The sequence below is a fragment of the Micrasema longulum genome, unplaced genomic scaffold (assembly GCF_059751315.1).
Source record: "Micrasema longulum isolate JH-2025_06_02 unplaced genomic scaffold, ASM5975131v1 h1tg000597l, whole genome shotgun sequence".
Taxonomy (NCBI): domain Eukaryota; kingdom Metazoa; phylum Arthropoda; class Insecta; order Trichoptera; family Brachycentridae; genus Micrasema; species Micrasema longulum.
The window spans coordinates 593,533-616,691 of NW_028277793.1; the positions used below are offsets into that span (position 1 = coordinate 593,533).

Here is a 23,159-nt window from a genome sequence, read left to right on the forward strand (position 1 = left end):
TAATTAAGTAGGTATTATAATTTATTTGAGCGCAGCCCCGCACCGTTCGGCCATCCTGTGGTTTGAGCAAGGCGCCGGCGGCCTGTAATAATAAAGTACGCCGCGACGCGACGGCATATTTCGATCAATCAAACATCGACAGTGCAGAGTGAATTTAATTATTAGCATTCATTATAAATTTACAATAGCGATAGAAATAGCAACTGCTAAAATGAGGAACTTCTGCCCTACGGGAAATTTTTAAAAACTACTTTGAACGACGTCACTTGTTAACCAACGATAAGAGAGTTGTGGAAGATTTCCGGTTTACTTACCGTCACCGGACCAATCGGCAGAACTGACCGAGAAGAAGCGGAAGAGAACTTGAGACGTCACAGGCAGAGTAATTTCAGAAATACAAAACTTTAAAAAAATCATAGCGCTGATAATACGATACATTGTTTTTTTTTTCTAACTTAGTTTAAAAGTCTATTAATAAATACTAAATATTAAGAAAAAGAAAAACCGAGCTTCCTCATTTCTTAAAATTAATTTCAAAGAAAACTTTCAATCAAATTTATTACTATTTTATCAAAAATTATCATACGGTAAAAAAAAAAAATTTTCATATTGACTTCTACTGGCTTTTGGTAAAATCTTAAAGAAACTTATCAAAAACAGAATGTACAGCTGTCTCTCTTCTCCATGCGAGAAGCAATTCGGCTTTACCAAACCCCGTTCTACGGATGGTGCCCATGAGTATGCTTGTGGAATTTTCTTGAACATCTCTGGAGCCTTCGACAACGCCTGCTGGCCAATGATTCTAACAAAAAAAAGAAGAGAGGGTGCTCGAAGGAGTTTTTACAATTGTTAAGAGTTACCTGGAAAACAGGACCATATCGGTGATTCAAGGCTACTCAGTCATAATAGAGAGGACAGCAGGCAGATTGGTTTTGGGTCCAACCTTCTAGAACATGCTCTTTGACAAGCTGTTGAGACTACCACTTCCAGCGGGTTGCACGGTAGTTGCTTATGCTGATGACGCTCTTTTGTTGCTCTCGGACAATAGCAGGAGACAGTTAGAATGCAAAGGTAGTCTAGCAATAAGTTTGATAGCATCATCAGGTAAAATTAACATTTTCACCGCATATGACAATGGGATTATTGATGAAAGGTGGGCTTTTACGGGGCGAGAAACCCAACAATTAAGATAAATAGAGTCGGGGTCCGTTTTCAGGACAGTATCAGGTACCTCGGCGTAACTTTGGACAGAATGGGATCATTCTTGACTCATACTAAGGAGATGATAAAAAATACACATGATTTGGTTACGTTGTAATCCTCACTGGAAAATCCCGTTCCGTGGATTTTAATCGGATAATCTTCATAGCGACAATGCAGAACTGAACTCAAATCATGTATTGTCCATTTCCATTAGAGGGACAAGGGTTTATCTACTAATACACTTATGAGTAGGGCTGGGAGGCGTGTATTGGCCAGGGGTCGGGCTAAGTTGCTCCTTCACTGCCGTGGTGAGTTGTTAAGGACGTTGTCCTTGTATGTAGGATTAGGTTTTCATATCAGTTGTTAATGGGTTGATTGATAGGTCTTGACTAGTATAATTCTGGGTTTTTAATAGGTTGATGCTGAGTTTTTATCTTGGATAGGGTGATTCTGGGAATATATTGAAAAATTTTTTTTTTGGGCTTGATAGGTTGGAGATTTTTTTTGTTACATAATGGCTGGTGGAAAGATAGTAAAGGCTCTGGTTCTCCCGATCAGACTTGTTTCTCCCGGCATGCTAACTAGTTAATGAACTAATATGCCCTCTCGCCGTCGGAATCGGGAAAATTAGATTGAGGGTGACAGACAAATTGACTATATATATTGTTATACTATATTTTATGTTTTTCCAATGTGCGGATGTAAAAGAGGCTACAAGACCTCTAAAACGGATCCGGATAAGTCGGTGAAGCTTTCAATGATACTCTTATCACAGCGCATTATGATTGTTTGTTACAAAAAGACAAGATGACCTGTCTTACGCTTCAGGTCCAGCAATTATGGTATAATTTGCTATGCAATACTACATTTAAAAAATACATTTCCTTTTGAATTTGTAACAACCTTCAAATCGAGACCTCATATCTCAGGTTCGATTCCTGCCAAGATTGGCGCGAAGTATGTGTTTAAAGGGTGATATTATTGTTATGACCGTTTCGCCTTCATGTATATTACAAATGATTACTGGTATGCTAGGATTAGAGTATGGATGCAATGCCTTATAAACCATTAGGTGCAGATAAGTGAGGATGGTGTTTAATTTAAACTAATAAAATAAAAGAACAATAAATATTTGACTGTTTATTATAAAGGGTTCATACCAGTAATAAATGTTTACAATTTAGAATTGACGTTATGCAGTTCGTTATGTTTTCATTTTAATATATGTTCAAAAATCGTCTAACTCTACAGGTGAAACACAAACCAAACCATATATAAATTTAGGAAATATCACTTTAAAAATCTATTATATATTCATTACTTTCAATAATTAATACCATTTTAAAAACACTTCAGAGAGAAAAATCCTGACCATTTTAATAAATTAAAAATATATTATTGTTATCAAAAACATTTTTCACTTTGTGGTGAGACATTTTACACTTATTTGTTTATAAATTTGTATAAACCACTTTAATTTTTTTAATTACACTTCGACCGGTTTCGAGGTTACTACCTCATCGTCAGGAATTTAACTGGTCGAAAAGGAAACCGGTCGAAGTGTAATTAAAAAAATTAAAGCAGTTTACACAAATTTTTAAACAAATAAGTGTAAATTAAAAATAGTTTACTCGAATAACTCACAATAAATTATTTAAAAGCAAATAAGCACTACATATTAAAATAAACTCATTATGTGAACTATATTGGTGCTCCAAATCAGGATAAATCATTATTGTTATTTTTGTATGACTGGAATAATTTTATAGCAATAATTAAAACAATATCAAATTCTACAACAATATGTTTGTATCCTACAAGCATATTCGTTTATACCCGACGCGTTATTCATTTGAGATGCTTCGGTATCACTCGGAAATATGTATGCGGAAATAATAATAAATATGCGTTATGTTGGTGGGTAACGCGTCAGGTATCTCCATCTGACACATTTGCTATTTATGAAGCTACTTTAGTTGGATTCTGAAACATCCCCAATGAGTAACGTGTCGGATATTTAAACATATGTTTCCTACAATGGCAATAGTGAAAGCTGTACATACCATACAAATGTTTTAAAATTTATGTTTCAGATTTTTACTACATATTTTTAGGTACACTATAGTTTTGGAAAATAGTCTGGTATCGTCAGTGATACTGCAATAACCCGTAACCTGTTTTTTTAATCAAAATGTTTTACTGCTATAAATTCGTTATATGGACTAAGAGCCATTAGTTTTAAATGATTACTATTTTTAATCTAAATAACGATACCTTTTCTAATGCTCCGGCATTATTTTTGGTTGATTTAAGTCATAAGTAATATATTAACGACGCTTTTTAGGTTCCCCTGCCAAAAAATTCAATCAATAGTTACGCGGTATTGCAGTATTACCGACGATATGACAAATGAGGAGCTTGATTTCATATATGAAATTGATTCAAGATTAAAGATGAATAAATTATGGTGTGAAATTGGTTTATCAAACTAGATAGTGAATTATTAAACAGCTAAACAGTTAGAAAATGTACAGATTTTTCACAAACAGCAAAATGTACAAAAACATTGTATTTTCCGGTTATATATCTTCTATAATACCTAAGCGCACAACCACAGAACAAAGGAATCAAGTTGCAATAGTCAGAAATCAAACCTTGGAATTTGGACCCGAAGACCTCGAGCACTAAACATATTCTCCAAATCGCAGATAAAAATACAGTTTATAGTTAAACGAACTAGGGTTGTCACATTTTAGTCAAGTAATTATTAAAGAACAGTTCACTTTTTTTTTAAGCATATGGAAGTCTACAGGATTTACAATTATTTAATCTTTAAGATGGCTGCTCTGCTAGACGACGATTTTGACAGCTATTTATTTTAAAAAATCATACGAGTGTTAGTCGTTTTTCTTGTTACGTCAACTGAGTTACATGTTTTTGTGGATTTGTAAGATATTTAAAATAAGATATTGGAGAACTAATCTCCTAGCACGATTCAGCACCATGTCATGTTCCCATGAGATGTTGAACTATTTCAAGAACAATAAGTCGAATCTTTTTGATTCACCAGGAAACTCACCAGATATTAATCCTAAGCTAAAGGTTTGATTTCTCAAATAAATTGTATTAAAAGTGTTAAGGTGGTTGAAGCCATAATTCAAGCGTGTTGACATATCTTGTATTGAATAACACGGAAAGATACATATTTTCATTAAAAAAACTATATTAAAAATATATCTTCTCTTCACATTAATCCACACAATACTGTAATTGCAAAAACATTTGCTCTTTGATTGATTAATAAATAATAAAAAAATCACTAACAATAATGTAAAAATATATACCTGTAAAAGTCCTAATTGAGAATAAATATAATATTTTCAAAATTTTATGTACTTACACAATTCAAAAATATATAAATTAACACTTAATAATATCAAAATTGTATATATAATAAATACCTATTTGAGATTTGCTCTTTAAAAACTAGAATTCATCAATACTTCGAAAACGTTTTCAGATAGTCACAATAAAAAATAATACTTTAGTCCAACAAAACAGAGAATAATCATAATTTAGTTTATGAAAATCTTTGTTCAAAGGCATAAAATACACACAGTACTCATTTGCTAGTTGTGAATTAAGGTTTTTAAAATATCAGCTTACAATTCTATAAACAAGAATAATTCCAAAATAAACAATCACGCTGATGAATTTATAAAAATTTAAGAACATAATTCAATAATAAAAAATACAATTTCATAATTGCAATAAATGAATGCGGAAATTTTACTTCTTAGGCAAATCAACTTGGCATGTATACCACGTTTAATAACAATGTATAATATCATTACTGTGACACAATTGACATTCATTAAAAAATATATATGTAAATTAAACCCTGTCCCTTCGAAAACCACGATGCTCTATATGACCAAGAAACCACATTGGCATATTTCAAAAAAATTTACTATTCCACAATTCATTTTTTTTAATTTAAAAACCAACTGACTGCTTACTTCTGCAGGGGAGTAAACAGGATCAGGGAAGTGTGTTGTGAAATAGTTGTTAAAATAATAATAATATGCTAATGTGTCTTCTTGCATAAGCAAGAAGACATATGAACTGATCATCGTAGCTTTGGATATGACAGGGTTTAATTTACATGCTTTATATGTATAGATATATTTTTTGTAAAAGATTAACCACCCCTAAAACGTGCTAGAATATAAAAGTAATATTAGTCCAGTAGATAAAAACATGATTAATAACATTGGAATAATAAAGAATATATTTTGTCGGTGATACTGCAATATTGCTAAAACATTTTTTTTTTTTTTTACAATAAAACCTAAAAACTGTTCTTGTCAATGTATCCCTGTATGTTTATGATATGATTTCATTTAACGCAGCATTTAAAAACAGCATTCAGTTAAAACTGCTTTAACATATTTTTCATTTGTAACATAGTTATCACAATTCATAATAAACTTTGAAACATTTTTTTAAGTTGTTTGTGATTCTGTTTATTCTGCCAAGATAAGGGGTAATGTAATACTTATAATTTTAAACTACCTAAAACACCGCTGGAGTATTAGAACAATAATAATTTTTCAGGGTAAAAATATCAATAATTTAAAACTAATAACACTTATACCAGTATGCAGAGACAAAACTTAAGGTGAGGAAAGTACATTCTATTGTCTTCACCTTCGGGTTATTCTCCGCATTTAATATTAGAATGTACTTTCCTCACCTTAAGTTTTGTCTCTACATACGGGTATTGGTCCTTAGAACGAATTTATGCAGTAAAAACATTTTGGAAAAAAAAAATAGGTTACACGGTATTGCAGTATCATTGACGATGTATCACTAGCCATTGTATCATTTTAGCCGGAATACATATTGGCTAGGCATATTAAAAAAGAGCTTAGTATTGTAAATGGACCAGTAAACTAATACATAGCCATATTGCATTTTGGCTGAATAACCACACGCCACATTAAATGGTATATTTCTTCATTTATTCCGGTATACCCAACAATTAGCCATAATATTTTAGCTGGTTGTCCTTTTTTAATTGTTTACCAGGCACTTAAAGTGAAAATCATTGGTGAAAATGTAATTTATTAAGCAAAGATAATGGTTTTGTGCAAATATTATCAAAAGTTGTGATAATAAATGCTGAAGTTATATTATGAACATGGTTTTCGAATGTTTTATGGATTATAAATTCCTGAATAACCAATAATTATTCTTATTCTGTAGTTGATGAACAGTTTATTTCATGCTCTTTATAAATATTCCTATAAATAAAATGTCATATCTTCACCAATTTACATAGTGGCTAAATATGGCTATTCAAATTTTAGAAAGCTAAGTATTGACAATATGGCCAGACGTTAAGCCTTTTTACAATACTGAGCTATTTTTTAATATGGCTAGCCAAAATATATTCCAGCTAAACTGACAATCCGGATGGGACATATATATATATATAAATTAGATACCAAAAAATTCAAGTCGTAATATAAATTCCCCAGATTAGATACATACAGTTTATTTTTATATGGATAAATATTTATGGCACATTCTAAAGTTTCAAAACAATATAATATACTTTATATATACAAAAAAAAAACACCTTAATTAGGTGATAATAACTTTCAAATAAATTTTAATGTATCAAATAGTTTTATCAAAAGAATAAGTGGGTTTTTTTTCCACTTGCACACAGAAACATTGATTTTATCAAAGTATCCTTAAAATTATTGTTAAAAAATTCAGTTGTTTAATTCAATTAAATTCTATAATAATGAAAAATAAATTGAAATCTTATAATAGCATATCCGCACAACAGTAACAGGCAATTCGAGCGATGTGTATGTAGATAATTCTAGCTCACCATCTCAAAACAAGCCATTAATGAACATGTAATTATCCACTGCACTAGAGAATGATAAAAATACATATGTATGCAACATTTGTAAATGAGTCCAACATAAATATTAATTTAAAATACATTTTCAAATAATACAATTAATTTCCCCAAAAAACATGCTTGGTGTTTAAAAAATAATACCTTTAACTTTCCAGCGACTTCAACAGTTTTTTTTTAGATTAGGTGATGAGTACTTATGTTGGATTGGAAGTATCCGTAATACTGTAGATTAGTGTATGTAAATGTATTGCAGAGTGTCAATTTGTGTGTCGAAGATGATTATACAATACATTTTCCTTAATAGCTCCATTTTTTATACAAACGAATCTATTATCTCCAACATTCTTATCATTTTAGCCAGTGCCTAAGACAGGGCAAAATCAAAATTAATTTAAATAAATACTGAATAAAGCATGTTCCCATATAAATTAGTTAAGTCTGATTTGTCAATACAGTTAAAACATCACAGGGGGTATTCACATTGTCATATATAATTACAAAATATCAAGTAAGCAGTTATGCGATGTTAATTGAAAGTGATAATTTTTAAGTAGTTAAAGTTACACTATTAGACTAGTGTTATGGTGTTACCATGGATTTCTCTAACTTCACAACTGCCTCTAGTAAGCTTGGGCAGGCGTCTACCTTCATTCCTCTACGCTTCATGCAGACCAAATCACTCTCCAGAGATTGATAGTCTTTTCCCAAAACCTTCCTGAAATTAAAAAAAAGTTGATATAAATCACAAATAAAACAAGTGTATTTTTGAAAAATAATACAATAATATACAAAAAATCACAAAAAAGGAAAAAAAACATCCTAAGAATATTTATACACATAATACAGTGGAACCTTTCATAATGCGTAATTTGTATTACAAGAAAAACAAATTGTGAAAAAAATGCTCCCTTAATGAGGGATATTTTGCATAAGTCCATAAGTCCCATATTCATGTCACTCACTTATGAGCTGGGACTCCCACGCCAGTGCATCAGTCTCTGGTTAGCACTCATTCCCCTAGAACGATAGTGTCGCATGTGATCACACATTTTTCCAAACTTGTGTTCATACATTATTTTCAATTTTTTTTGTGCGAAGTTTAATAATCCTCACAAAATGTCTCTGAAGGAAAAGCCACAAGAAGACGGCCATAAGAGAATATAAATAACTATAGAAATGAAACGTAAAATTATTTGAAACAGAACGAGGTGTGAGCGTGGCTGATCTAGCGCGCACATACAATCGGTCTACGTCAACGACAACAGAGGAGAATTTGTTAGTGGAGGAGGCGGAAGTAGCAGAGCAACAATCTTCTGGTGCAATAAGAGAAATGCTAAAAGCATGAGAAACTGTTGCATCGTACATTGAGAAGCATCACCCTAATAACTCCTTATTAGCCACCTCCGTGGCTATGCGTTCAATTGATGTTCAAATTCGCTATCACCAATTGTAAAGAACAAAAGAGGACAGATAAGCATTTGAATTGTGACAATAATGCATTTTATAAATTAATGATGTAGATACTGTAGGTACTATATAAATTAACAGAATGTTGGTGTCGATTAATTTTATTAATTTTTATAGGTGGTACACAAACCTCAACGCACTATGATTATTAATAGATATAAAAAAAATAATCTCTGACAACCCTGATATCTCGCAAACTTGTGCCATTCACACAATTTCTGAGCAGACTGGTATTGGGGTGCATTCCGTAAATTATACTTTGTTTCGATATTCAAGAACTGGCGAAGTTAAATCGCCAAATCATTCGGCCATTTGAGGAAGATTAGTTTTTTTTAAATGGCATTGATGATATTTTCAATTATGGATCAATTCCATAAACGATTTGATAAATCTGATGCCACATAGAATGCAACATTTATATTCTAATACTATAACCATACTTATAATCACCATTATTAAATGTATTAATTGCTATCATTTTTTTTATTGTGATTAGGATATTAAAATTAAAATAGAAATAAAATTAATGAATTAATTTAATTCAATTGATTAATCGGGATTAAATGTGTTAAGTTAATAAGTGGTAAAGGAGGCGGGACATGCGCGGACGCAGGTTGTTCTTACGCTGAATCTAGAATAGTATTTTCGGTTTTTTTATTGTTTTTTTTTAATTGAAAACGCATTCTTGATTGTTACGCTCTTTAACAATTTATAAGTATGTAATATTATTTTAATAAATGTTAAAAATTTTAAAATACAGTTTTTATTTTTGGCATTATCGTATTTTACATTGATTTATATGGGAAAAATTGTTTCGCTTAACAAGTGTTTCATATAACGAGTAAAATTCTGTAAGAAATTATTCTCGTTATGAGAGGTTCCACTGTACATAATATAAATATATACCGAAATGTACTGTGCATTGATGTATTACTTAAGGTGCGTAGATCTTCAAGGTCACTGTTATCAATATGCGTTGTCTCTTTTGGATGAGAGGGCAGACTAAAACTGTTTAACATCAGTATATAAATATTTATTCATTTTATATTCAGATAAGACATATGTAATTTTATCTTCCTTTAATTAACTGTGCAAATACCACAAACCTAGTTCCAGGGTAACTATATGTAATACATGCTAAAAACTAATAAACCTAAGATAAGTAAATTTTTTTTCACCAGTTAATTATGTATTTAGATAAATGAGTTTCTAATAAGAAGTAGATTTTTGTTTGAAAGATAGTGTATTTTGGTTGAGCCGATAATTCGTTCATCTGTCATTAAGAAAATATGACACTGTTTGAGAACGGCCGCATTTGAACACCACTTAATTTCTTTATGACACAAATAAGTGTGTCATAAAGAAATTAAGTAGTTTAGAGCTAGAATTATGCATTTTTTTTTCATATATGAGTTATTATAATTTATTCTGGAATTAACTCAACATTAGAATTTATTGAGTTATGACTCTATTTTGTTGGAGGTGTGATGTATAAATATCCTCAAAAAACTATGACACTAGCTAGAACACCCCAGTAGCGAAGTGAAAAAAGCCATAAAGAAAAGAAAAAATATATTATATGGAGCAGAAATTATTTAGATTGATTAACAGAAATTAAAGATATGAAAATCTGGGCATTTGTTAAATCAATAGATATGGAATAGTGATTTTTTGTTACTCGTATGAGAATGTTTCCAAGCCAATAAGCATATTTTACATGTTTTAAAAATAGATGGAATGGTGCATGCTACATAGAGTGTAAAGTAAACTCTTAAACCAGCCAATGACGAGGCACAAGCCTGTATAAACCTAGACTTCCATCTATGTATATAGATTTAATATTCAAAAGAAAATAAAATCAGGAATATCCGTTTCTTTTTAGACATCTCTCTTGAGAAATTCCGTTGACTGTAAAATCCAATATAAATTAGTCTACAAAGATTAATGCGGATTTAATCTTCTGGATCTTCAAAATAATAAATTGCTTTCTTGATGTCCCCGAAATCTGCTGAAAATTACTCTTAGCATTCCCACTTGCAGGCTTAGGAATAATGAAATACTCTTCCTAGGTCATCACAGAACCAATCATGGTATTCAGTGGCTTTGGCCCAGAATGATCAGGCTGGTGAATACCTTTTATAATCTGAATTATTTTGGCGCAAAGTTGACATACTACGCATGTATTTTACTTAACTTTTTCAACCTGGGAGTTCACATGTACACAAATTGGAAGAATTTTTTTACTCTAGTACCTACCGAAATTCAAAAGCGGCAAGTTTATTTTTTAATTACCGGAGGTAAGACCCTTTTTTTTTGTATACGTCAGTAATCAGCATTACATAGAAAAGTTTGTTTTTAACTATGACAGCTAGTTTCTGGCTGGTTTCATTGTTTTGGAGTGAATCCCTGTCGTCCTTATAATTATATGTAAGGCAAGTATTAAACATATTTCAGTTAAATAAAATAAATTTGATAAAATAAACATATATTGAAAGGTAATTTAAATTAATTTTTAACACATTTAAAATTAATTTTGACAGTTGATTATCAGTTTGAGACCCATTGTTTACAAAAAATGAAAGTTAAATAATTTTACGAATAAAATTTAAAAAACACTACTTCTGGTTCTATTTCACACACAGAACTGTGTTCTTTATTCCACCAAAATTTAAGAGCAATAAACATTACTTTAAACAAAAGCGGTATTCAAAAACACCTTTTGATTACATACCATATACTGATACAGGTTCTAATTAAAGGCACATAGAGGGTGAGGAGATCGGCATCACTGACTCCGTCGAACCTCCTCATGGCTAGACTGGCCCACTTCTCCACTGGGCCCGCAAGTCCACTGGACTCCACCCCTCCCGCCGATCCACACGCCACCAAGCGACACAGGGACATGAGAACAACGCGAGAACGATCAGTGTATACCTGCAATGGTTGGAAATACCATTTTTTGTGACAAAAGTAATGCAATTCAGGAATGCAAACATTTTTAAAATTATCTACCATGGTTATTTAAACTAGTTATAATGCTAGGAAGGTTCTCACCGAGTTCTTATATACGCAATGACGCTGGCCATATGAGAACTCGCTGATTTGCTAAATACAACCGTTTGCACTATATAATTGTAGATAGGTTCCACCACATAAATAACATGAAAGTAATATTTGAATGACGTAAATTATTTTATATTTATTAAGATGTACTTAACATAATTTCAGCCATTAAGTGTCACTAATACACGATACAAATGCTTGCTTTCAATTTCTTCAAATGTGTTATTTTAAAATAGTGCAAACATAGAATCACATGTATTAATGTAAGATATAACAAAATAATACAAAGTACAGTAGAAGTAATCATTCGTAAGAAGTGAGTATAAGCACCAGCGTTGCCAACTTCCATCAAGCTAAAATCGGTAGATTTGTTATCAGCTCACAAAAATAAATTAAAATGTTACTTGTGAAGACCCACGCCACCAAAAACTGACGTTTTCTGCAATATTTTCAAAATAAGAACGTAAGTAAAAAAACCCGAACGGGCGGCTGTCTTTGAGAACTCATCTTACTCGTAATAACCAAGTTCGACTATATTTGTAATTTTGTAATAAACATATATACATAAATAAATACATGAATATTGTAGTTTGCGCTTATCAGCGTTGCCTGTTTCTACTAATGTTTCAGTACATCTACCGATTTTGGGAGCAATCTACTGAATTCGATCGTTTTTGGCAGTATGGCTTGTCACAAGTAGCAGTTTAATCATTTTTTGTGAAACTGTTCCAGCTGATAACGAACCTACCGGAATCTACCGATTTTAGCTTGATGGAAGTTGGCAATGCTGTCAGTGATACTGCAGTACTGCGTAACTATCAATTGAATTTTTTGACAGGGGAACCTAAAAAGTGTTCTGTTAATATATAACTTATGATTTTAATCAACCAGAAATACCGTTAGTGTCAGAAAAACTATCATTAAACTTGGTCGACTGGGAATACGTGATGAACTCTTAAAATGGTTCATTAGTTACTTATATAATAGAAAAATAGCAGTTAAAATAAATTCTCATATCTCCTATAGTTTTTTAGCAACAAGCGGCGTACCCCAAGGATCACACTTGGGACCTATTTTATTTTTAATTTATATAAATGATATTGTTGAAATTTTTAGCGATGTAAAATATTTGCTTTTTGCTGACGACCTTAAACTTTATAGAATTGTAAATAATACTGATGATTGCAATACCCTGCAGATGAATCTCAACAGAATTCACGAGTGGTGCAATAAAAATAATCTTTTTCTCAATATAGATAAATGCCAGGTTATTTCCTTTTCAAAAAGTAAGAAACCTTTAATTTTTAACTATTTGTTGAACCACGCAACAATTGAAAGAGTTAATTTCATTAGGGATCTTGGCGTAATTTTTGATGATAAACTTACATTTATCAAACATATTGACAAGATTTCAAACGAGGCGCTAAGTATGTTGGGATTTATTTGTAGGGTTACTAATAAATTTGAAAGTATCGCACCAATCAAGTCACTTTATTGCCCCTGGTTAGAAGTCGTTTAGAATATATTTCTCCAGTCTGGTCGCCCCATTATCGTGTACATTCTGATTCACTCGAGCGCGTCCAGAAGAAATTTCTAAAATATATTAATTTTAAACTTCATATTCCTGCTGCTTTATTTAATTATAATCAATTGTTGTCTTCAGCAAATCTTTTAAGACTTTCTGATAGAAGAATCCTAACTGACCTAATATTACTTTTTAAGGTGATCAATTCATTAATTGACTGTCCAGATTTGCTGGAGTTGGTGTGTTTCCGTGTACCTGGTCGACATACCCGCCACAGATCTCCTTTTTGTTCTACAAGTTCTAGAACCAACTATCACATGCACTCGCCTATCCCTAGGCTCCATAGATATGGCAATCAGTATGAGGACAAGGCTGATATATTTGGTTCTGGACTTGATAGTTATAAAACGAGTCTGATTTCTTTTTTTCTCTCGCAATATTATTCTTAAACTTTTCTTTTTATTTAAAAATGTTTTTTCCTTTTTTGTTTTTTCATATTTATGTATTTATTTCGTTATTATTTTTGGTTGCTTTTATGTATTTACCTGCTTGTTACTATTGTTATAGTTATGCAATTTTTATAATTTTTTGTTATGTTTCTATATATGTATTTTTTAATTTTTTTTTCATATTTATGTTCAATATATGTTAAAGGCAATTTCTGCCGTTTATGTAAAATAAATAAATAAATAAATAAAATAAATAAATTATTTAGGTTAAAAATAGAAATAATTAAAAACTTATGACTCTTAGTCTATATAACCAATTTACTGCTGTAAAAGATTTTCATTAAAAAAAAAACAGGTTACGCGGTATTGCAGCATCACCGGCGATCTGTTACACGAAAGTAACATCAGTCTTACACATTGGGTGACAAGTCCAGAAATTATTATTGTATTTAACGTGAGTCTTGTAAATTTTAAATATCAATGTATATGTTCCATATCAAATATTTATGAACTTATTAAGGCTTTTTAGGCTATGCCCGTGTCAAGCCACAATAAATAACAATAAAAATACATAGTAAAATTAATTAGATCAAATTATAATGACATAGAATCACAATCTAGAAAAAAAGGTAAATGTAATAAATAATCGAATTCCAAAGAATACAATGAAAAAAAGATAATCAGGAATAATTTTTAAAATATAAATTATACAAATTAAGAATCACACATAATCAAATATACAAAATAGTGGTATCATTAAAATCAACAAAATAATAGTAAAATATAGTAGTATTAAAAAAAACAATATAAGAGTATCATTTAAATCAACAGAAAAAGAATATATATAAAAGCATAATTGAAATGATAATTGAGATGTATTTTCTAGAAACTCACTCAATACTATAGTAAGAAATATAAGAAATAGGAGCAATAAATCATATGCCAAATAATAGTACGTACTAAATTAAATTATACAAAAATACATAAAAATTATCAATATATATAAAAAACAAAATAGAACTTAATATTCTGTTCATATTGTATTTTATAACATTATGTACCTAGCTGCTTTAAACCTTTAACTGCATTTCTTTAGCTTATTTAAAAATATATATATATATATATATTATTATTATTTTTAATTTTTTTAAAACCAACTAAACTTCTTTAACACAGTTATATATTTTATTACTTTATACTGTTTTTTTTTTTAATTTATGTTGTTAATACACTCATCTTTTTATTTTTATACCAACTATACTTCTTAACACTGTTCCTATCTTTTATTTCTTTATTTTGTTTTTTTTATTTATTTATGTTGTTTATATACTCATCTTCTTTTTTTATACCAACTTTACTTCTAAACACTGTTCTATCTTTTGTTGTTTTATGTTGTATTTTTTTAATTTTATGTTGTTTATATACTCATATTTTATATAACTTTCATGTATGTAAAAGCCTTGTGGGCGTGAAAAATTAATTAAAATATATATATATATATTATTATTATTAATTAGAACAGGCTGAGCCATGTTAGATGGAGACTATCATAAACAGAGAACACTCCGTATTCATTTTACATTCATTAGTTTTATATAGATTCCCTATTATTAAGTATGTATACTAATTTTTTGCAATAAATGTATAAAATAAAAAATAAATATTAAATATTGCAGTAAATAACAGAATTTTAAATCAATATTTCATGTGGACCAGGAATTGAAACTGGGAAATCATGCATGCTAGTCTTAAACAATATTAAATACATTTTTTTACCTTATTCAATAATTTAAAACTCTTTTCTAGAAGGCCTAAAGCTTGGTCATATTTATTCTCCGACATATATTTTTTAGCTTCGGATAATTCTTTTTTCTCGAGGAAGTCCACTGTGCAGGAAGCCTCCCTTAACCTCGTATCTTTAGCGATATGCTCCAGCAAAGAATCAAACCCATTAGATCGACACAAAATCAATTCATGATCAAAGTTTCCCATAACAACCTGGAAATAAATACAACTATCTATATATGTATATAAATTATGTATGAAGCTTCACATGAGAAATGTGTCAGTTCAAATTAGGCAATAATGTCCATATACAAGCAACAGGTGAAGAGACCCTATTCAAAAAGTTGGGTCGAAAATAAGCAATATATCGCTGGAAATTGGTGAACTTAAAAACCAAGAAGAGAACCAAAACATCGTCATTTACCTATTCGTACCCAGCGGTACATGGCACTGCAACGGCACATCAAATGCAGCGTATTTCGATCATATGTTTTATGAAGGTTAGGTGATCAGTCTTAGACATCAGGCGCCAGTCCATCTTTTAAATAAATATTTTACACTGACCCCGTCAGGGATCGAACCCGAGACCTCAAGCATGGTTGGCAAATGCACCAGCCACTATACATGGCAGACATATCTACACTCAATTTCTCTTTCCAGGATTTTTATTTGAGTAGCCATCGAGTCAAAAATACTCGTCTAGGGTTCTGCTTCTATTTTACAAACAAAACTGAATTTTTCATCAGCCCGGAAACGGAAAAAAATACAAAACAATAAAGACCATAAAAAAATGTAATAAATTTAATGAAAATAATATGTAATGAAATTATTCAAAAAATAAGAAAGCCTGCCCAGAAGAAACAGAATGCTACGGTAAGACATTTAAAAAAAATAGTAATGAAATCAAATATGTAAAATTGTAATAAACCATGTTTACAGGGGTCTAATAAACTAACAAAAACATTTGAAGCCTTTCAGCATTCCGGAAGATGCCTATTGTGGCGCATTGATGCCTGGAAAAATCGCTGGAGCCAATGCATCAACGCAGGAGGAGCCTATTTTGAAGAATTTTGATGTGTTGTAACAAAAAGTTCAATAAATTCTTTGTAATGGACTCACTGACATTACTTTCCGGACACACCATGTATATGTCTATTAACTGCTAAGATGCAAGTGTGAATTTTATTACCTTCTACAATTAATTTTACAGAAACATTAATTAATAATGTTAACAACACCATCCTTTTAAACCTGGCTAGAGCCCTGCCACAAATACAGATACAATATAATATTTCGATTACAATTTAAAAAAAATTGTGAGTGTTACAATTGGTTGTTTTGTGACCAAGTTTACTCACATATATTTTACACTAACTAAAAAATATTTCATTCAAAATGTCCTCCCCTTGCTTTCCCACAGGGCTTTAAACGGGTCGGCCAATCGTCAAAATCCATGGGAAAAGCTACCGCTTTCTTAAAAACAATATTTTAAAGTCTCCAAATTCAGATGTTATCTGCTACAGGTCATTTACTTGAATACTGACCACAATTTGTAGTCCAGCAGATTAAAATCTGAGTTTCTAGACCAACCTTCAGCTCTAATAAACTCCGATATGTGAATTTCTAGTAGAGTAGACTTTGCCTTGTGGGCTGGAGCAGAATCTTACTGGAAAATCCTAATGTGTTGAATCAAACATTTTGTCATTAAGAGGCTTAACAACATTTTTCAGAATTCCTTCTTGGTACGATTTCGCACTAGTTTTCATAACATGTGCGCAAAAATGAAGCTCAGTGTAACACAATTACAGTGATTCGGTTTTCTTTATTACCCCACTCCATGTTTAGTTTTCAAGGTTCAATGACTGACTAATTATAGCTATATCACAAAGGATGAGACATTACCTGAAAAAAGGTTGCAGGTCTCTAGCAGTCGTTTACATTTTATTATTTAAACTCGTGTAACAGTATTTATGGCAGGACTACGTAAATTTGACAAATAAACATGTTTTTTTTTTATATCAATTATTCATCATTACGTAAATTTAGAAAAAATAAACCATTTTGCATCTCTCACCTTTTTAGGGAAATTAACGCCGGTCATCAAATTACCATAATCCCGTTTCAAATTATTGTATAAATTAAGAAAATCAGTATATCGTCTGTTGATGGTGGATTCTGTGGGTGTTTCAGTTTCCGAGTTAGTCTGCCGTACTGAGAGGGCATAGGACACATATTTTTTATCAGAGTCCGGAACATCGATAACCCTATATGCAGTTATTTCAAACTTGAGCATGGTAAAACTTCTGAAATTAAAAAAAATTACACTTGTTTTCTAAGAAATTTAATTGTTCATTGTGAGTTTTCTTAGAATACTGAGTTTAAAAAAAACATATTTACAAAATAAGAATGATTTTCCATAACATAAGTGATGAGCACCATAGAGAAATAGAGTTACAATAAGTATTGTTATGGAGTATCTGTTAGCTTGCAAATTATATTACCTCAATACAAATACAAATGACATTGGGTTTACATAATGTACAATGGACAATTTGCTTTGTTAGAATTAGTAGAATGGATTCAGATGTGTCATTATGATTCACCAATATAGTAGTTTTACCATAGTGATCAATTGCGAAGAAAAAAAATCAATTACGTACATTTCGTATTATGTATTACTCGAGTGAATGATATTAAACTCAACTGTAAATAAATTTATTGGTTTAAAGCAAAATTATTCAGTTTAATAAAGTATGTCAATTTATTAAATGTTTAAAAGTTTGATCAATGATTTGGGTCAAAAAGTAATAAACATTATGTAGGAGAGAATGACGGATGGAGAGTGGATACTAAACAATAAAAACAATACATACCTTTGTTACAACGTTCAACAATGCAGAAGTATAAATCGTCTGAGTGCAATGAATATGAAAACTGACTTGGGTTATTTAATCTAAACAAAACATTATAATTTCAGTAAACAATCCTTATCGCATCAACAACTTTATCGCGTATATAACATAATATCTTTCCTTAATTAATGATTATCAAAAGTAAATAGTCAACAGAGAAATACAACTCGGAACGTCAAAAAGCAATATGTCAAAGTCGAAATTCGAAATAGAGGTTAGAGTTGAGCAGATGCAAGTAGCCGGTTATAAGTTCTTATAATCGATTATCAGCCATTATCGATTATCGGCAAACGGTATCTTGATATTTAGGAAGATAAATGAATTATTGTGTATTTCAAAAATATTGTTTTTAATTTTAAAGATTAATAGGTACGATAAAAACGATGAGCAAAAAATCAGTTAATAAGGTCGCCAAAAAAGATTGGCGACCAAATGGTCATGAATGAAAATCGACAATATCGTCCGAGTGTGATACAGTAGAACTCCGTTTATCCGAACTCTTGTCATCCGGATTACCAAAAATCCAGATCGTTTTCATGAAATAAAAAATAAAGGATACGTTTTTAATTTAATTATGCAAATAACTTTGCTAGACATGTTTTTAATGTTATTCCAATGCACTGTATTATTTCAAAAGCAATAAAATCTTGCACTCATTAATCCGGATAATTGGAGTTGTACTGTTATTCTGCATAGTTTTTGTAAATAGATATTTTTAGTGCATGCTTACTGTATATGACATAAAAATTATACAGTATGTTATGTGCCGTGTAAGGTGTTGAGGGGCACTTTGTAATGAGTAATTGAATCGCCCTCCAGTAGTCAATAAAAGGCAGCTTCGAAGATGGTATTGTTTTATTTAGTTCACTTTTGAAGAGAACAAGATTTGTCCAACTACACTCGTTGGGTTTACTGTACTTATGATTTAATAATATTCAAGTTTACATTAAATAATAAATTGTCGTAGTCACGACGTACTAAGTTAGGAATCTAATTTCAATGTGTCCTCCTGGAACCAATGTACTGGGTTATAAAGTGTACATTTTCAGTAAATGGAGGGGATTATAATAGGTTAATTTAAGAAAGGTTCAGTTTGGAGCATCGCAAGGTGCATCTAAATAGTCAATCCTTAAAAAGACAATATTGTCCCTTGGGACATCCGCCCCTTGCAGGTGAGAGCATTAAGATAGGTAAATTATTAGACGCGTATAGACTCTAGATATAAATCGTCAAATGGGTAGAGACTACGACTAATAAATAACCCTTGGCTAAAATAAAATGTCAAGCCAAAGATCAAAAATAAAATAGTTACGATACCATATAAGTTATTAAGGTGTGGGAGATGGCAATTATCTAACAAGGGTTTGAGCTAGTTTTGAATATAACAAAAGGCAAAAGGTTGGCACTTAACAAGTACACTCTTATATTGATCTTAATTTGTTATTTATTTAATAAAAAGAAATATATATATATAGAAAGAATACAACGTATTGGCATCAGAGATAAAGCTCTTCTATTACTCAAAAATTTCTTATCCCTGAGATTACAACAAGCAGTAATTCATACATCAAAGGGAGAAGCGCAAAGTACCAAGTCGACTATTACTTTTGGAGTTCCACGGGGCAGCGTCCTGGGACTAATCTTATTTTTACTCTACATAAACTCTCTTTGCAAAATAAATAATTCCGGAAAAATTATATCGTTTGCCGACAACACGGTTTTGTTATTTAAGGCTAGTGACTGGAACTCTGTCTTTCCGAAAGCAAACTTTGGTGTAAACAATGGCTAGATGATAATATTCTTACACTTAATGTCGATAAAACTAAATATCTGACATTTTATATAAATAATAGTTCACTACCAAACAACACATTTAATCTAGAAATTTACTGTGATAAAACATACCAATTTCTGCAACGGGTAGATTCCATAAAATACCTTGGTGTTATCATTGATAGGAATTTACAATAGGAGGCTCAGGTCCAGTCACTAAACTCTAGGTTGAGAAAGCTGTGCCATCTATTCTGCTCTCTTAGAGACATTCTGGATATTGGTACTCTCAGAGTGTGTACTTTGCTCTATTTCAATCTACTGCAACCTATGGAATAGCTGGCTGGATGGGTTGTGCGGCATCCATTTTAAAGCCTCTCATCATTTCACAGAAATTATTATTGAGAATAATATTCCAGCGCCCTCCAACATACCCGTCAAAACAGTTGTTCCAATACATGAAGGTGCTGTATATTATACAAGTGTACCTAAAAGAAGCACTTACCCACTTCTGGTTGAACAATAATGAGAGGTCTCAGCAAAATGTCCGTACGAGGTTTTCCCAGAGCATGAATTATGTCATACCCAAAACCCGTATGACTTTTGCTCAGGGACATCTCTCGTTTATCGCACCGAGAGTGTTCAATATTTTGGAAGAACGTATTAAGCTCTTAAGTACAAAAACTATTTTCATAAAATTTTATATATACAGTTTCTAAGATTATTTTATTAGGTGAAGGGTATTTTTGTTTGGAAATAATGTTACTTTACTAAAATAATACCTGTGGATGATTGGCATATTAAAATAAGTGTTGTGATTTCATACTGACATAGATTAGCATTATCAAATGCTAATTTATTGTAGTTCATTAGTTAAATAAAATGCTGAGCAACTATTGCAATAAAGGTAAAATGTGTGTAGCGCTAGAACCGCATTTAAACGGTTTTTAAATAACTATTAAATTATATATATTTATGTATTTTTTTAATATTCAAACTTACCAATCCTAGAACAAAATGAACTATAATTAATAAATATTATTTTTTTAAATTTATTTTGGAAGTTCAACGAGGATACATAAAATACACACAATTTGTAAATAGCATGGGTACCGTTTTTCATATTATATATGAGTATATCCTCAATTATAGAACTACACCATCTTTTATAAATATAAACCTACAATTATTAATGATAAGTAGGTAATTAAGAATAATGGTTTTTAGAACAATTTTTAGTAGTTGAATAAATTATTATTTTAAAAGAGGAAATCTGAAGCTATTAAAAAACGAGACACTGGCAGAAGCATCTGAAAAGCATAAAGTTTGTTATGCATCATTTCGTTTTTAAAAAATTGCAAAAAAGCACTGTCATCCTTTCAGGGGTGGACATTATCAATTGAAAAAACTATGACAATGCTGGGTTTAAGTGAAATAAAAAACATTACATAAAAAATGAACCATCATTTCTTTATTGCATCCAGAGGTAAATTATTTTCATCGCATAAAACTAACATCTGTATTTGATCAATATTAATTGACAATTCTGTACTATCCGTAAAAGTGGGATTGGCAATTAAGTTGTCGAAATTTCTGGATAAAGTACAAGTTTTGGATTCATCTTGAATAGTGGGAATTAAAATAGTATTCTGAATCTTTGTACGCGAAGAAGCTGCATCAGCTAAAACTGACAAATCATTTTCAGTTTTGATATCAATTGATGGCGGAATTTCATTAATAGGTTCAAATTTTAGTGGCGTGCAATCGCTGTTTATTAAGGTTTCAGTAAAATTATCACTTAGTTCCAGATTTAAAGGCTTTTCTGTATGCTGTCTGAGTATGTGTGACTTTAAATTATCAGTTCTCAAAGCTTTAAATGGGCAATGTGGACAGACATTAAACATTCGTCCTTCAATGTGTTTTAGGGCGTGCCTCTTTAAACTTTTGCTTTGAGTAAATTTATGTCCACAAATTTCACACACAAAAGGTCTTTCATTGTTATGTGTTCCGAGGTGAATTTTCATATTTTCTTTCCTAGAAGAAGTATGTGCGCAACCCGGATGAGAACAGCGAAACAACTCTCCGGTGTGAGTTAGTTTATGCGCACGAAGAGTTTTAGCGTGTGTAGTACTGAATCCACACTCATCACAAAGATGCTTCTTTTCACTAGAATGCGTCACCAGGTGGCTGTTCAAGCCGTGCTTCCACTTAAACCCCTTTTTGCAGTGTGGACAGGTATAGGGAGTCTCGCTGGAATGTCTTGGAAGGTGTTGACTTAACAGTGTTCGGGTTTGAAATCTTGCATCACAGAACGTACAAAAGAATGGTTTTGGATGATCGTGTAAACTGTAATGGTTGTTTAAATCTTGAACTGATTCTATTTTCACAAAACACAAGGAACAAATATCTTCCCCATGACCAGTATTTCGTAAATGAGCTAAGAGATCGTACGGTTTATAACATTTATATTTGCACTCGATACAAGATTGCATTTTACCAGATAATGCTTTAAAGTTCAGTAAGTATTTTGGAGATTTTATATGGTTTGGTGATTTGAAACAGGACTGTTCAGATTTATTTATATTTATAAAAATCTTAGTATCTTCTGCACAATTATCACTGTTTACAAAATCACGAGTATCTTCAATTTTGATTTTAGTACAATCAACAGAAGTTGCCTTCATCATCTTAAAAATGGGTTTTAAAACTGCTTCTGGAAAATTCAACAATGTGCATAATGCTTGAATATGAGCGGCATGAGCAGATTCTATTTCAATTTCCTTTCCATAAATAATATCAATTAATAGAAGTACACACTGAAAACAGTCAAAACTATCCTTGTCACACAGCTTTACTGTTAGTGGCGATGTAAACGAAAATTTTCTAGAATTCTTCATTTTAGGAAATCTAAGAGCGTTACAGCACTTTTTATTGATGAATGGACTTATTGAACACATCACTGCTGAATGAATCCAAGTAAATTGCTTCCCCACAGATAGTCTTAAATCACAAAATCTTCCAAATTTTCTCTGAGATTGAAGATT

The 23,159-nt window shown here is 31.1% G+C and overlaps 1 protein-coding gene across 2 annotated transcripts; it reads right to left on the reverse strand.

Moving 5' to 3' along the window:
* Positions 1–7,311: 7,311 nt before the first annotated feature.
* Snx21 (Sorting nexin 21) lies at positions 7,312–18,543 on the reverse strand. 2 transcript variants are annotated; one of them, XM_088228612.1, is made up of 5 exons: positions 18,307–18,543; positions 17,508–17,736; positions 15,425–15,646; positions 11,343–11,545; positions 7,312–7,859 (listed from the first exon to the last, which is right to left on the reverse strand). In XM_088228612.1, the coding sequence occupies exons 2-5, from the start codon at positions 17,724–17,726 to the stop codon at positions 7,724–7,726; spliced, it is 780 nt and encodes a 259-aa protein (XP_088084738.1). In that variant the 5' UTR covers positions 17,727–17,736; positions 18,307–18,543; the 3' UTR covers positions 7,312–7,723. The 2 variants fall into 2 exon arrangements, with proteins under 2 accessions (XP_088084738.1, XP_088084736.1); XM_088228610.1 differs by lacking the exon at positions 18,307–18,543 and adding an exon at positions 17,831–17,865.
* Between the last annotated feature and the right edge of the window lie 4,616 nt (positions 18,544–23,159).